Source organism: Bos mutus, chromosome 2 (assembly GCF_027580195.1).
Source record: "Bos mutus isolate GX-2022 chromosome 2, NWIPB_WYAK_1.1, whole genome shotgun sequence".
NCBI classification, from domain to species: domain Eukaryota; kingdom Metazoa; phylum Chordata; class Mammalia; order Artiodactyla; family Bovidae; genus Bos; species Bos mutus.
Genome location: NC_091618.1, coordinates 130,700,809 through 130,714,823, shown reverse-complemented (window position 1 = coordinate 130,714,823; position 14,015 = coordinate 130,700,809). Strand labels below are relative to the sequence as shown.

Genomic DNA, 14,015 nt, shown 5'->3' with positions numbered 1-14,015 from the left:
TACTCCATTGTGTATATGTACCACAGCTTTCTTATCCATTCATCTGCTGATGGGCATCTAGGTTGCTTCCATGTCCTGGCTATTATAAACAGTGCTGCGATGAACATTGGGGTACACGTGTCTCTTTCCCTTCTGGTTTCTCAGTGTGTATGCCCAGCAGTGGGATTGCTGGATCATAAGGCAGTTCTATTTCCAGTTTTTAAGGAATCTCCACACTGTTCTCCATAGTGGCTGTACTAGTTTGCATTCCCACCAACAGTGTAAGAGGGTTCCTTTTCTCCACACCTCTCCAGCATTTATTGCTTGTAGACTCTTGGATCGCAGCCATTCTGACTGGCGTGAAATGGTACCTCATAGTGGTTTTGATTTGCATTTCTCTGATAATGAGTGATGTTGAGCATCTTTTCATGTGTTTGTTAGCCATCTGTATGTCTTCTTTGGAGAAATGTCTATTTAGTTCTTTGGCCCATTTTTTGATTGGGTCATTTATTTTTATTGGGTCATTTTCTGTTTGGTTTTCCTTGTGAAATATTTTGCTTCGTGATCTAGCAGGTATGTCATGCCGTGGTAAACAGGGTGGCAAGGCTCGCGCTAAAGCCAAGACTCGCTCTTCGCGTGCTGGGCTCCAGTTTCCCGTGGGCCGCGTGCACCGCCTGCTCCGGAAGGGCAACTAGTCCGAGCGTGTCGGGGCCGGCGCACCGGTGTATCTGGCAGCGGTGTTGGAGTACCTGACAGCCGAGATCCTGGAGCTGGCGGGAAATGCGGCCCGGGACAACAAGAAGACCCGCATCATCCCGCGCCACTTGGAGCTGGCCATCCGCAACGATGAAGAGCTCAACAAGCTGCTGGGCCGTGTGACCATCGCTCAGGGTGGTGTGCTGCCCAACATCCAGGCTGTGCTGCTGCCCAAGACTGAGAGCCACCACAAGGCCAAGGGCAAGTAAAGTGTTCACGTTCCCACGGCACTTTTACTTTCAGTTACCCAGGAAAAGTTGATATTGGGTCTTACTTGATTTTTGAAGGATGGAAGGAAAATATCTCGTGGTGCTCTTTTTCTCCAAGGGACAGGAGGACTGACCTTTGCCCCAGCCTGAGTCTTTCATGGTTTAAAAAATAATTTCCCCAGGTATCACCATTCAGACATGCAGACCAGCAGGCATGGAACACACGCCACAACATTGTGGTTTCCCAACCAGGGAACACTGTCCTCATTTCAATTTGTGTTTTTAATAGCATTTCTTCATGATTGTGAAAGTTGCTCATTCATGTCCGATTCTTTGCAACCCTTGAATTCTCCATGCCAGAATACTGGAATGGCTAGCCTTTCCCTTCTTCAGGGGATTTTCCCAACCCAGGGATTGAACTCAGGTCTACCACATTGCAGGCAGATTCTTTACTGTCTGAGCCACTAGGGAAGCCAGGAATACTGGAGTGGGTAGCCTATCCTTTCTCCAGCGGATTTTCCTGACCTAGGAATCTAACCAGGGTCTCCTGCATTGCAGGGAGGTAACTCATTTACCGGAGAAGGCAATGGCACCCCACTCCAGTACTTTTGCCTAGAAAATCCCATGGACGGAGGAACCTGGTAGGCTGCAGTTCATGGGGTCGCTAGAGTTGGACACGACTGAGCAACTTCACTTTCACTTTTCACTTTCATGCATTGGAGAAGGAAATGGCAACCCACTCCAGTGTTCTTGCCTGGAGAATCCCAGGGACGGGGGAGCCTGGTTGGCTGCTGTCTATGGGGTCGCACAGAGTCGGACACGACTGAGGCGACGCAGCAGCAGCAGCTCATTTACCAACTGAGTTATCAGCTACCCCTGATGATTTTGATGATTACAGAAATAGTACATGAACAAAATTTGCAAAATAAAAAAGGAAGAAGAGAGAGAGATAAAAAGACCAAACCCACCCCTTTACCACTCCACCCAGAGATACCAGCCACATTTGAATATCCATTGACACTATACCATTGTACGCATTAATATCCTGCATTATTCTATTAACAACACATTATAGCATTTCCCCATCACAAAAATGCAAGAGTGTTATTGTTTTGGTAAACATTTCATGTTTGGCTATTCTATAGCTTAATCACATCTGGTTAAAGGACTTTGTGCAGAGGCCTGGGGTTGGGTTGTGGCGAGTTGGTGCGGAGCAGGGACTGGGAGACCTGGATGCCGAAAGAACAGAAGGAAAGGCAGACCTGTGACATGCCAGACGCCTGTCTGTCTGTTCCTTTATTCCTGCCTCCGTATTTGAGGGCTTTGCCGGGCAGCAGGCTTCCCTCCCTGTTCTCTTGAAAGTGCTTCCGGTGGTCAACATCACTCCCTCAAAGAGCCTCCCAGCCCTCCCAGCCCCCACCCGGCCCCCACATAGTGAATTCCTGAGGGAGGGGATTCGCTGCATGCACCACTGGCAGAGCTAAGCCCAGGGCTGGTGCTCAGTAGGTAGGGGCTTCCCAGGTGGCATTACTGGTAAAGAACCTGCCTGCCAATGCAGGAGATATGAGAGACGCTGGTTCGATCCCTGGGTTGGGAAGATCCCCTGGAGGAGGGCATGGCAATCCACTCCAATATTCTTGCCTGGAGAATCCTATGGACAGAGGAACCTGGTGGGTTATAGCTCATAGGGTCACAAAGAGTCAGATACGACTGAAATGCAAGTCAAGAGACTGGAGGAGTTGGGGAATATGTATATTAGTATCGTAGTAACAAGAACAATAATAATAGCCAATGTACTGTCAATTTTGTACTATTATAATGGGATGGACATCTGTGTAATTAAACTTTGCTAAACTTTTGAGATGTTTCTTATACTTGGGATTCTGGGATTGAAGAGTATTTTGATAATTCTTAATACATATTGCAAGATTGCTTTCCAGAAATCCTGTATCTGTTATATTCTCAGAAGCAGTATGTGTCTGTCTCTCTGGTTTTAAATAACATAATTTAAAAAAATGACTTGCTGATTTGATGAAAATGACATCAGGATGGTATCTCATTGATTTAAGAAGCAATTTTGTTTTTCTGGTAAGACTGAACTCTTAATACCTATGTATTGATCATTTGAATCTCCATTGTGAACTGTCCTTTTTTACCATTTGCCCATTTATTTGTGAAAATCTTTGTGTTTTTCTTATGAATTGTGAGAGTTTTATTTTCAAAAATGTTCCCCTAAATTCTTACGCTTTTTTATGTCAACTTTCTTTTCAAAATGTAAGTAATCTTTTTTCCTGATAGTAAAAACAATGGACTGTCCTGCTAAAAAAATCAGACACTATAGGAAACCATAAAGTAAAAATCCCCTACATTCCTAGCCTTTGGCCTTATGATATCTTGGGAGCATTTCCTTCCAAATTTCATCCTATTTGTCGATGGTACTTTTTGAGGTTTAAAAAAATTGAATTTTTACGTACCCCCAAACAAGTATTTTTTATTTCAAAACTTCTTCCAGTGGTTTTGTGCTTAAAAAAGTCTTTCCAAACTAGAGATCAGATCAAAGAATTGTCTTCTTTAAAGATAAAAGTCATATGTGTTTATGAAGGCAACACAGCTTATTATAGAATATGCAATGCAAGTCAAGAGACTGGAGGAGTTGGGGAATATGTATATTAGTATCGTAGTAACAAGAACAATAATAATAGCCAATGTACTGTCAATTTTGTACTATTATAATGGGATGGACATCTGTGTAATTAAACTTTGCTAAACTTTTGAGATGTTTCTTATACTTGGGATTCTGGGATTGAAGAGTATTTTGATAATTCTTAATACATATTGCAAGATTGCTTTCCAGAAATCCTGTATCTGTTATATTCTCAGAAGCAGTATGTGTCTGTCTCTCTGGTTTTAAATAACATAATTTAAAAAAATGACTTGCTGATTTGATGAAAATGACATCAGGGATGGTATCTCATTGATTTAAGAAGCAATTTTGTTTTTCTGGTAAGACTGAACTCTTAATACCTATGTATTGATCATTTGAATCTCCATTGTGAACTGTCCTTTTTTACCATTTGCCCATTTATTTGTGAAAATCTTTGTGTTTTTCTTATGAATTGTGAGAGTTTTATTTTCAAAAATGTTCCCCTAAATTCTTACGCTTTTTTATGTCAACTTTCTTTTCAAAATGTAAGTAATCTTTTTTCCTGATAGTAAAAACAATGGACTGTCCTGCTAAAAAAATCAGACACTATAGGAAACCATAAAGTAAAAATCCCCTACATTCCTAGCCTTTGGCCTTATGATATCTTGGGAGCATTTCCTTCCAAATTTCATCCTATTTGTCGATGGTACTTTTTGAGGTTTAAAAAAATTGAATTTTTACGTACCCCCAAACAAGTATTTTTTATTTCAAAACTTCTTCCAGTGGTTTTGTGCTTAAAAAAGTCTTTCCAAACTAGAGATCAGATCAAAGAATTGTCTTCTTTAAAGATAAAAGTCATATGTGTTTATGAAGGCAACACAGCTTATTATAGAATATTTAGGAAGTTAAGGGGGAAAAGGCTTCCCAGGTGGTGCTAGTTGTAAAGAAACTGCCTGCCAACGCAGGAGACAAAAGAGACATGGGTTCAATTCCTGGGTTGGGAAGATCCCCTGGAGAAGGCAAGGGCAATCCACTCCAGTAATTTTGCCTGGAAAACCCCATGGACAAAGGAGCCTGGTGGGCTACAGTCAGTGGGGTTGCAGAGAGTCAGACATGACTGAAGCGACTTAGCCCACAAAGGGGAAAAAAATCAGCCATAATGCCTTGACCTTAAAATATCTATTTCCTTGTGCATGGTTTGTTCCAGTCTTTGATCATGAGCATTTATATTTATTTTTATGTGGTTGCGAAGGCAGTACATGTGAAATTTCCTATCTTCTCCTTTTCACTCATAATTGTACCTAAGCATTATTTCATGTTGCTACACAGTCTCCTTAATTGTTTAAAATGATTCCCTTAATGGTCTCTGTGGTTGCTTTGCTGTCTAGCTGACCCTATCCTATTGATAACCATTCATGTTGCTTCCAATTTTTCTGTCAACTGACCCAAGTCCAGTGAAGCAGAATCTCCCACTTTCCCTGGGGCTGACTGTAATCTGATTTGACTTTTGCACATTTTCTCCTTTCGTCAGAGGAGGGCTGGAAGAAATTGCTCTTTAGAGAATGGTTAGAAAAGTGCCATGCATAAAGTTAGGAGGAGAACACCTATGAGGTGAAAGCTGATGAGCATTTAAGAGAAAGCTGCCTGAGAAACTGCACTACTTTGGTTTTGTTTTTGTAATTCAGGAATCAGGCATGAATTTATAATAATAATTTTGACAAAATGCTTTCTGCTCCTGTGTGCTTGGTGCTTTTCCTCGAAAGCAGGTCCATGTTCTAGCTGAGGGCTTTAGTGCACAAGGGTCTAGGTCTGAATCTCTGCTTATCTCTTTGACCTTCAGCAGCTGCAGTTCCTCAGTCTGTCTGCCTGCAAAATAGGAATAAGAATAGGCTGGAACGACTGAGGTGCTGAGCAGTCTTGCAGGAAAAAGTGGAGGAGAAGCCAGGCTCTAGAGAGGAACATGTTTCCAGGGAGCCCAGGAGAAACCTTCTATTGCTGGGTCTCAGTTTCTCTGTGTATGGTGGGCTTGGTGGATGGTCTGCAAAAGCCTTTGCTACTCTTCCTGGAAGCTTGCCAGTGCCCTCTACCCTGGCTCCTGTGGGGTGCTGGACATGTCCAGGCCTCCTCAGCAGGGCTTCCAGGACTCCTCTCTCTACTCAGTTCAGCCTACATCCCTGGGACAGGCACTGGCCTCCCGGGCAACAAAATGCTGTGGCATCCTTCCAAGGCTCTGACGTGATTCTGGGGAGCCGTGGGGGTGGGATCAGTAAACCCAATGCATATTTATTAATTTCGAATAAGTGTCATTGGTCTGTTGGCACAGTTGTCAGTGATAGATTAACCTTCTTTCCTTTGAATAATGACCATTCATTTTTCTTCTAGCACGGAATAGGAGACCAACCACCCAGGATAGAGTGTTTGGAAAGCCTGGGATGTGGAGTCAGAGGTCTGGTTCCAGGCCTCTGTGTCTCACTTGTAAAAGGTGAAAAATAATAGCTCTACTTCATAGGGCTGTTGCCAAGGGGGCACTTAACAGAGTGCCAGGCACTCCTCAGCGCTCAGTACCATTAGGCTGTTGTTATCATAATAATTATCCGCAGATTAGAAGACCCAGCGTCTGGTTAGCAAGGCACTAAGCAAGAGGAACAGTTCCCCGGTGGCGTCCCAAGAACCCCGGTCGAGAAGGGTGAACCTAGAGGCCAAGAGGCTGAGTGTCAAGAAGGAGACCCTCGGTGAGCGCGCTCCTGCGCAGGCTCCCGGATTCCCGGGGCGCTCAGCAATCGCCACCCACTTTATCTTCGGTTTGTGAAAGGACCTTTCTCCTCCATCTGGCCTCTTTTCCTGGGCTGCGGGAGGTATCTACTGGGTTGAAAGAAGGGCTCGCGGCGGCGTCGGACCCGGGGCGGTCGTACTAGTTCCCGCCCCGGGGCGGTGTCAGCGAAGTGTCCTGGGAGTCCGGCCAGCCGCTGCAGCCGCGGCGACGGTGGGCGCCGCTCCCTCCCCGCCGGCGGACCGGGTCTGGCCTCCGGGGTGGCCCTTTAAAAGGCAGGGTCTTGTCCGGAGGGGGCGGGCGGGGGGCGCTGACCGCCACCCGAGGCCCGGCCCCTCCTCTCTCCCTCCCCCTCCCTCCATCCGTCCGTCCCTCCCTCGGTCCCCGCGTCGCTCGCTCGCTCGCCGGGCGCACGCTCCGCCTCCACCAGTCGGCTCGGCGGTCTAGTGCGCGGCGTGGAGCGGGAGCCCGGGGCCGGGGCCGGGGGCTGGGAGATCTGTGCCCGCCACCCGGCGAGCCTGAGCCGCAATGGCTGAGATGGGCAGCAAGGGGGTGACGGCGGGGAAGATCGCCAGCAACGTGCAGAAGAAGCTCACTCGGGCGCAGGAGAAGGTGAGCGAGCCCGAGCCCCTGCCCCCGCGCCGTCTGGACACCTGTCCCCTACCCCCGCGCCGGGGGCCGGTCCTCGTCCGCGGCTGGGCGCTGTCACCTCCAGACGAGGGCTGCCGAGGACCTTCGGGGGTCCACAGGCTGCGCCCCGCGGCGCTCTGGGTGTCCCCCCGCGCCCGCGTCCTCCGTCTCTTCACCCCCGGCGGGGGCAGGAGAGGGCGCAGCTGTCTCTTCCCCCTCCCCCCTCTCCTCCACCCGCAGCTCCAGCCGCTTTGTATCTTCGCTGCTTGTCTGCAGGGGAGAGGCGGCCCCGGCTCTCCGGGCGCGAGGTCCAGGCTAACCCCGCCTGGAGGCCGAGGCCGGGAGGCTGGGAGGCGAGGTGGCGCTCCTAGCCCTCCCCGCGGGCGGGGCCGGCGCTAGCCGGGAGGGCGTATGCCCCTTGTCCCCAGGGTCGCTTAGATCCGGGATTCCCGAGACTGTCCCTCCGCTCGCGAGTGCCGGCGCGTCAGCTCCAGGCCTCTGAGCGTCTCCTGCGCCCGCCGTGCCCTCCTCTCCACCCGCCTCTCCACCTTCTGTCCTCGCGGGCTGAGGGAGCGGTCAGGTTTCCTTTCACCAGGGGTGCCCGCGGCCTGGAAGCTCCGGTCCGGCTCCCGCGGGAGGGGAGGGCTGCGGGCCCCTCGGGAAGTGCCCTCGCCAGAGAAGGGGCTTCGCATTTCCGGCGGCCGAGGTGAGGGTGGCGGCTCTGGCTTTGGGAGCCCGCGGCCGGGTGGGGAGCCAGCTGGAGCGGAGAAGGCGCGGCAAGCCGCCGCAGGAAACACGACCCCTCGGCCGGGAGAGCCCCTGGTCGTAGGCTGGGGGATGGAGCCGGGGCTTCCCGTGGCAACCTGACTGTGCAGGAAATGCAGGGTTTGGGGGCGGGGGTCCGCGCGCGCCGGCTTTCCATCCCCAGCCACCTCGGGTTTATTGAATTGGATCGCGCCAGTTGCTGACGCCACTTCCCCTGCCGACTCCGACTCTGAAATCTGAGATCGCAGAATCTGTGATCCTACCAGGGTGGCCCCCCTCAGCGCCCCTCCCGGCCGGGTCTGTCCCCTCTGTCGCCCGACACACGGCCGGGTGGGAACCGGGAGACCGGCCGGCCTTCCCCCGCCTGGCTGTGGCTGTTTATAAACAATGACTTTTGCAGCTGAGACCTGCGGGCTCCCTAAGGATGCAGCCACGTGATCGTCGTGGGTGGGGGGCGGCGGCGGCCGCTGGAGCTTCCCCCGAGCTTCCCTCAGAGTCTGCCTCTCATCCCCGTGGTCCCGGGCTAAGGAGGTGGTGGGTCGTGTAGAGGGAAGGGCCCTCAACCAGACTCCAGATCTGGCCTGCCCCAGCTGTCCTCCTCCCCTCCCCAGAGCGGGCGGAGGGATTAGAGCCCCACAGATAGCTGGCTGGAGGCTGGGACGGCTTCAGTTGCCCAGATTGGGGGTGGGGGGCAGATGCTGCTGCTCTTGCTCCTCCTTCACACCCCCCTCCCCCCATGACTGGCTAATCCGTTTAGGTGCCTGGGTCTAAGCCTGCTTCCTGTACCTAAGGGGCTGAGGAAGATGAATGGGAAGCTGAATGAGGCTGAGACAATTTCCTTGCCCCCATTCCAGTGATGTCCTAGCCCTCCCTTTGCTCTTGCTGTGTCCCCTTTGCCCTACTTGCCTTGTTTCTGCAGCAGCATATTTCAGGGATTTCAGGGGTGGCAGGCCTGGGCCATATCCCCTGCGGGTATGTGGTGACATGTTTCCACTAACCCCCCTGAGCTGCCGCCCCTCCCTCTTTAGCCTCTGTTGTGTGGCCTTGGGTCGTTGGCTGACAGCTGCTCAGCTGTAGATACTGGCCTTGGCCAAGGGCTGGCCCTGCCCGAGCCTGGGCCTCATGGGACTGGAGTTGCTTAGCGCTGTGGCTGTTCTTTGCCCCATGGGCTCTGGTTGGGGAGACCCTCCCCTCCAGAAGCCAGAGCGGCAGCACAGGCCTCCTGGCTGAGTCTGGAAAAGTAGCCTCCCCTGTTGGTCCAGGAAGCTGGGTGCCTCGACCCACACCAGTCTCTCCCCTCTGCCCTTCGGAGGCTCAGTCTGTGTCGAAGCCTGGCTGCTGCTGGCCTGGCCGCCTCCTCAGCATCTTCTGGTGGCCTTCAGGGCCACATCTAATTCGCATTGTCAGTGGTCTCATGGGCACCCCACCCCCACCTTGCCTTGGTCAAATCTATGAGTAATGGGGCAATTCCAGTTGTCCCGTTGCCATGGCAAGGTATTTCCTGACCAGGGACAAGCAGGAGCTTGGCTGGGAGGGCCTAGGCAACATCTGCGTAGGAAGAAGGGCCCCATCTCTCCTTTTCCTCGCCTTGATTTCCCCCCATCTCCTCTCAGCCCCGTCCGCCAGGATTCAGGGGGGCCTGGGTGGGGGAGGAAAGCTTGCTCGCTGGTGCCTTTGGAACCAGCTATCCTATTCCCCGGTCCAGTGAGTCCCTCAGGGGCTTGCCATTGCTCCTCCACCTGCCAGCCTCCACCACTGGTCTGGGTGCTCCCTGGGGGTTGGGCAGATCTATGTGTGCACCCCACATTCACCTGGCCCCAGCCAGTGCTGAGGGACGGTTAGGAACAAACAGGGGTGTTTGGGGACTTGGTGTGGGAGCCTTGATGCTGGGTGGGTGATTTGACCAGAGTGCTCCTCAGCCTTCCTTCATTCAGCAAATCCCGCTTGTGTGGAGCGCCTGGGCCTCGCTCGGCCCAGGGTGCTGAGGGGAGCAGGGTGCTTGTGGCTCTGGCCATCAAGGAGCTAATTGTTGTTGTAAGGGCCTGTGGCCTCTGGCCCTGGTGTGAAGAGTGCACAAGACCACACTGGGGGGCTCCCTGGGGTCTGCCAGCCCAGCATGGCACTGTCACAGCTCACCTCCCAGCCCCCAGCTGCCCGCAGGGTGCTCAGTACCCTGAGGTCATCTTCCCATCGCTCATTTGGCTTGTCGGACCCTCTATAAATGACTCTCTCCATTTTTGGGCCTCAGTAGGTGGCTGGGCAGAGTCAAGTTGGGGTGGAGCGTGTGTCAGATGACAGAGAGGATTAGGGATTGGCGGGCTGGGTCCTTGGTGCGGGGGATGGGACAGTTGGGGAGAAGGGACAGCTGGGGTGGGGGTAGAATCTGGCCTGATTGCCCCTGAGTTCCACTGTTCAGAAGTCCTCATGGGGCATGTGCGAGGGAGGCCAGCCCATGCTGGAGGAGCCGGAACCATGAAGGGCGCAGGAGAGGAGACTCTGCACCCCACCACCCCTCACTGCCGGCCCTGAACTGCTGGGAGTGGGGAGGCCCGGCGTGGAGGCTCAGGGCCCAGGGCTGTCTGTGGACAGAACAGCACTGGCAGGTCACAGCTGATGCTCCCTAGAGGGAAGGTGCAGTGGCAGTTATTTATAGGACCCCGACACATGGCCATGATGGTGCCACTCTCATCTGGATGGTCAAGGTCTCCCACGCTGTAGCCATGGACCTCCTCAGTAGGAGCCAGGCCTTTGCGACCAGTTCTTATGCTCAGAGTGGCCTTGAGAGCAGCCAGGCCACACGGAAGGGCGGGGGGCAGGGAGCCCAGGTCTGAGGCCCCAGGCTGCAGTCAGTGACTCCCACTGCTTTCCCCATCGGGGTGCCTCTCTCTCACCCCCGAGTGTCCTCTCTCGTGTCCATCCCCACGTCGGCTTTGCCTCCACCTCTCTGCCTCGCTGCTCTTGTCTCTTTCCTCTGATCCTGTACATGCTTCTCTGCACCTCTCCAGGCTCGGATCAGCTTCTCTCTGAACCCGAGTTATTTATGTCGTTGGTTCATCTTGCCAGTGCTTGAGGGAAGGCTCTCCAGCCAGGCGTCATCTCTGGGTGGGGTGTTTCTGGGGGCTCAGTGGACATTTGGCTGAGGTCCGTGGGTGTGGGGAAGTTGTAAGCATGGCCTCCAGACTTCCTGGGCCCCAACAGGCTGGGTTGGGCTGAGCCCAGGCATGAGCTGAGGCCCTCCTCTGTCGAAGCTGTTGGTTCATGCAGGGCCCAAAGCAGGCAGAGGCAGTTTTGCCCAGGTCGGCTCATGGGGCTGCCGGGGGCCTGGGGGCGGTGTTGGGGTAGCGGTGGGGTGGGGGACAGCTGTGGGCCAGGGAGTGTGTGTGGAGTGGGAGAGTGAGCTGCTGGTCACTAATGGAAGGTATGGGGTGTGTCAGGAGGTGGCTGGGGGATAAATTTGGGCTGGGTTTGCTTGAATCTTGAACGCCGGTAGGATCTGTGAATTCCATGGCTTCTCAGAGAGGCTGAGGCCTCGACTCTTCACTTCTTTCTTCTCAGATGACCCCGCTGGGTCCCCTTCTCACCTCCCCTCTCTGGCATCGCCCAGGCTCCTGGCCCTCTGCTCAGCTCAGCCCACACAAATTGTGCTTCTGATCCTCCTGCCTGCCTTAGCCTGGCCTTGCCTGTACTTTTTCCCTGAGGTTCTAGAACCCCTGTGTCCTTCCTCCCTGGATCTTGGGGTGGGTATGTAAGAGACAGAGCCCAGGCATGGGCTGGGTAGGCAGGCAGCAGTGACGCAGGGCTCCTGGCTCCTCCAACCAGCTGGGACCTTGGGCAAGTTTCAGGACCCTCCTGAGGCCGGTTTCTTCGGTGTGAGATGGGGATAACAATGGTCCCCTCCCCACGCCTGTTGTGGAGAGGAGGACCTTGGACAACAGTCAGTCACAGACCAAGTCTCAGTGGGCAGAGCCGAACCGTGGCCCAGAGGCCTGCCTTCCCCCAGCCCTCCTCCCTGCCCTTCTCCCTGCAGTGTCCATTACAGGCCCCTGCAGACAGCTAATCCCTGCTGAGCCCTGGATGGATCAGCCCAGGGTGGTGTGTGTCCATGTGTGGGTGCCTGTGTGTGTGTGTGTGTGTGCAGAGGGGCAGCATGTGATGGGGAAGGGAATCGCACAGTTTTCCGGGTCGGGGTGGGAGTGGGGATCTGGACTCATGTAAGTGTAAATCCTGTGGCCCTGGGTAAGTGTACCCCCCACCCCACCCCCCCACCCCCAGGCTTCCCTCTGACGATCAGTAAAGTGATCACGGGGTTTACTTCTTCATTTACTCGGAAAACAAATACTAAACACCCACTGTACTCTAGGCGCTGTGTGGAGAGGGCTGAACAAAGGCAAGTCCCCACCACTGGAGCATGGATGCTCTCCCCTCCTCCCAGGGTGTAGGCAGACACGAAACGAAAAGTATGGTGGCAGGTAGATACAGGGCAGGGTAGCCTTTCCATAGTGGGATTTGATGGTTCAGGGCAGTCTTTCCTGAGCACCCCAGGGCCAGTGCTCACATGGTGTAAGGGATTGGTGAGGGTGTGTGTGCGTGCAGGTGTGGGTGTGTGCTAAGCCGCTTCACTCACGTCTGACTCTGTGTGACCCCATGGACTGTAGCGCTAGGCTTTTCTATTCATGGGTTTCTCCAGACAAGAATACTGGAATGGGTTGCCATACCCTCCTCCAGGGCATCTTCCTGACCCAGGATTTGAACCTGCATCTCCTGCAGCTTCTGCAGTGCAGGCAGATTCTTTACCGCTGAGCCACCAGGGAAGCCTCTGGTCATGGAGAAGCTGAGCCAAAGCTTCTGGTCTCCAGGTGAGAGAGCACTTGGGGGACCGGGGCTTCCTGTTGGATGTCACCCTGGTAGGTCACCCATACGTAAGCTCCTTTTTTGGCAAGTCTCCCTTTGGGATTAAAAGTGCAAAGAAAAGGGCGCTCATGCTGAAACCACCCCGCAGGGCATTGAGAATGCAGGCCAGGCTGCTTGGGGGTTGTAAGAAGGGAGGCAGGAGGGAACAATAAAAGGGAAGGGGGAGGCACCAAAGACAGCCCAGCCTGTGGAGGACCGTTTGCAAAATTTCCGCATCAAGTAGCAGCGCAGGGTCGTGACGCAAGGTAGTGACAAGCATTCGGTTTCTAGAGAGCTGGGCTTGAATCCCTCTCCACCGGTTACCTCCCTCGGGCAGGTTGCGCTGACCTCTGAGCCTCACTTTCCTCACCTGAAGTCAGTGGTGTGAGCCACAGAGAATACTGTGAGATGAAATGGACACAAGTGAGGGGCAGGGCTGGTGGTTCCTGTGCCGGGAACTGGCTGGCACCCTGAGCTCCTGGGGCCTCCCCAGCGAGGTTGCCAGCTCCCAGAGAGGCCGCATGGTTCTGGCCCGGGCAGCGAAGCTGGCTTAGTGCCAAGGGCTGGCAGGGGTCAGGGCTGGGGAATTGAGAAGAGAAAGATAGGCTCTTCCTGCTCCGAGGGAAGCCTTTGTCAAATATTAACTTAAAAACAACCTGATTTTGTTGCAGACCTGCTGAGCGCCAGGTGCTTGGTGAGGATTCTCATCCCCAGTGCAGCCTGGGAGGTCATCATGATTCCCACTTGGCAGATGAAGAAACTGAGGCTCAGAGCAGTGGTGTCACTTGCCCATGGGCTGTTTTGGTCCACTGTCTAGGAGATTGCGTCTCCCTTGGTGACTAGGCCCTCAGGCTGGGGGAAAGCCTGGAGACACGCACTGCAAATAAGACGTAGGTCTCCACCCAGGAGGCGTCATGAGGAGTGTCAGCTGATAGATTTGGGTCCCAAGACCTTCTCCCCCGTTAAATGAGGTCTGAGGCTGCTTGTATGTCCCTGGGTCTCCACCTGGCGTCTAAGTTTATACTTCAGAATGTGGTCTTTCTGTTTGGACGTATTTGGTAGGCCTTGGGTGCTGCTGCTGCTGCTGCTAAGTCGCTTCAGTCGTGTCCGACTCTGTGTGACCCCATAGACGGCAGCCCAACAGGCTCCGCCGTCCCTGGGATTCTCCAGGCAAGAACACTGGAGTGGGCTGCTATTTCCTTCTCCATTGCATAAAAGTGAAAAGTGCAAGTGAAGTTGCTCAGTCGTGTCCGACTCTTAGCGACCCCATGGACTGTAGCCTACCAGGCTCCTCCGTCCACGGATTTTCCAGGCAAGAGTACTGGAGTGGGGTGCCATTGCCTTCTCCAGCCTTGGGTGCTAGTGGTGGAGA

General features: G+C 53.5%; 1 protein-coding gene and 1 pseudogene across 1 annotated transcript in view; both read left to right on the top strand.

Moving 5' to 3' along the window:
- The first annotated feature begins 346 nt into the window (after positions 1-346).
- On the top strand, positions 347-2,317 carry LOC138990433 (histone H2A type 1-B-like; annotated as a pseudogene).
- Positions 2,318-6,586: 4,269 nt separating this feature from the next.
- BIN1 (bridging integrator 1) overlaps positions 6,587-14,015 on the top strand; it is a 56,893-nt gene continuing 49,464 nt past the window's right edge. The window contains 1 exon segment of the mRNA XM_014482491.2: positions 6,587-6,970. Coding sequence (XP_014337977.2) covers positions 6,887-6,970 — 84 coding nt within the window. The 5' untranslated portion in view covers positions 6,587-6,886.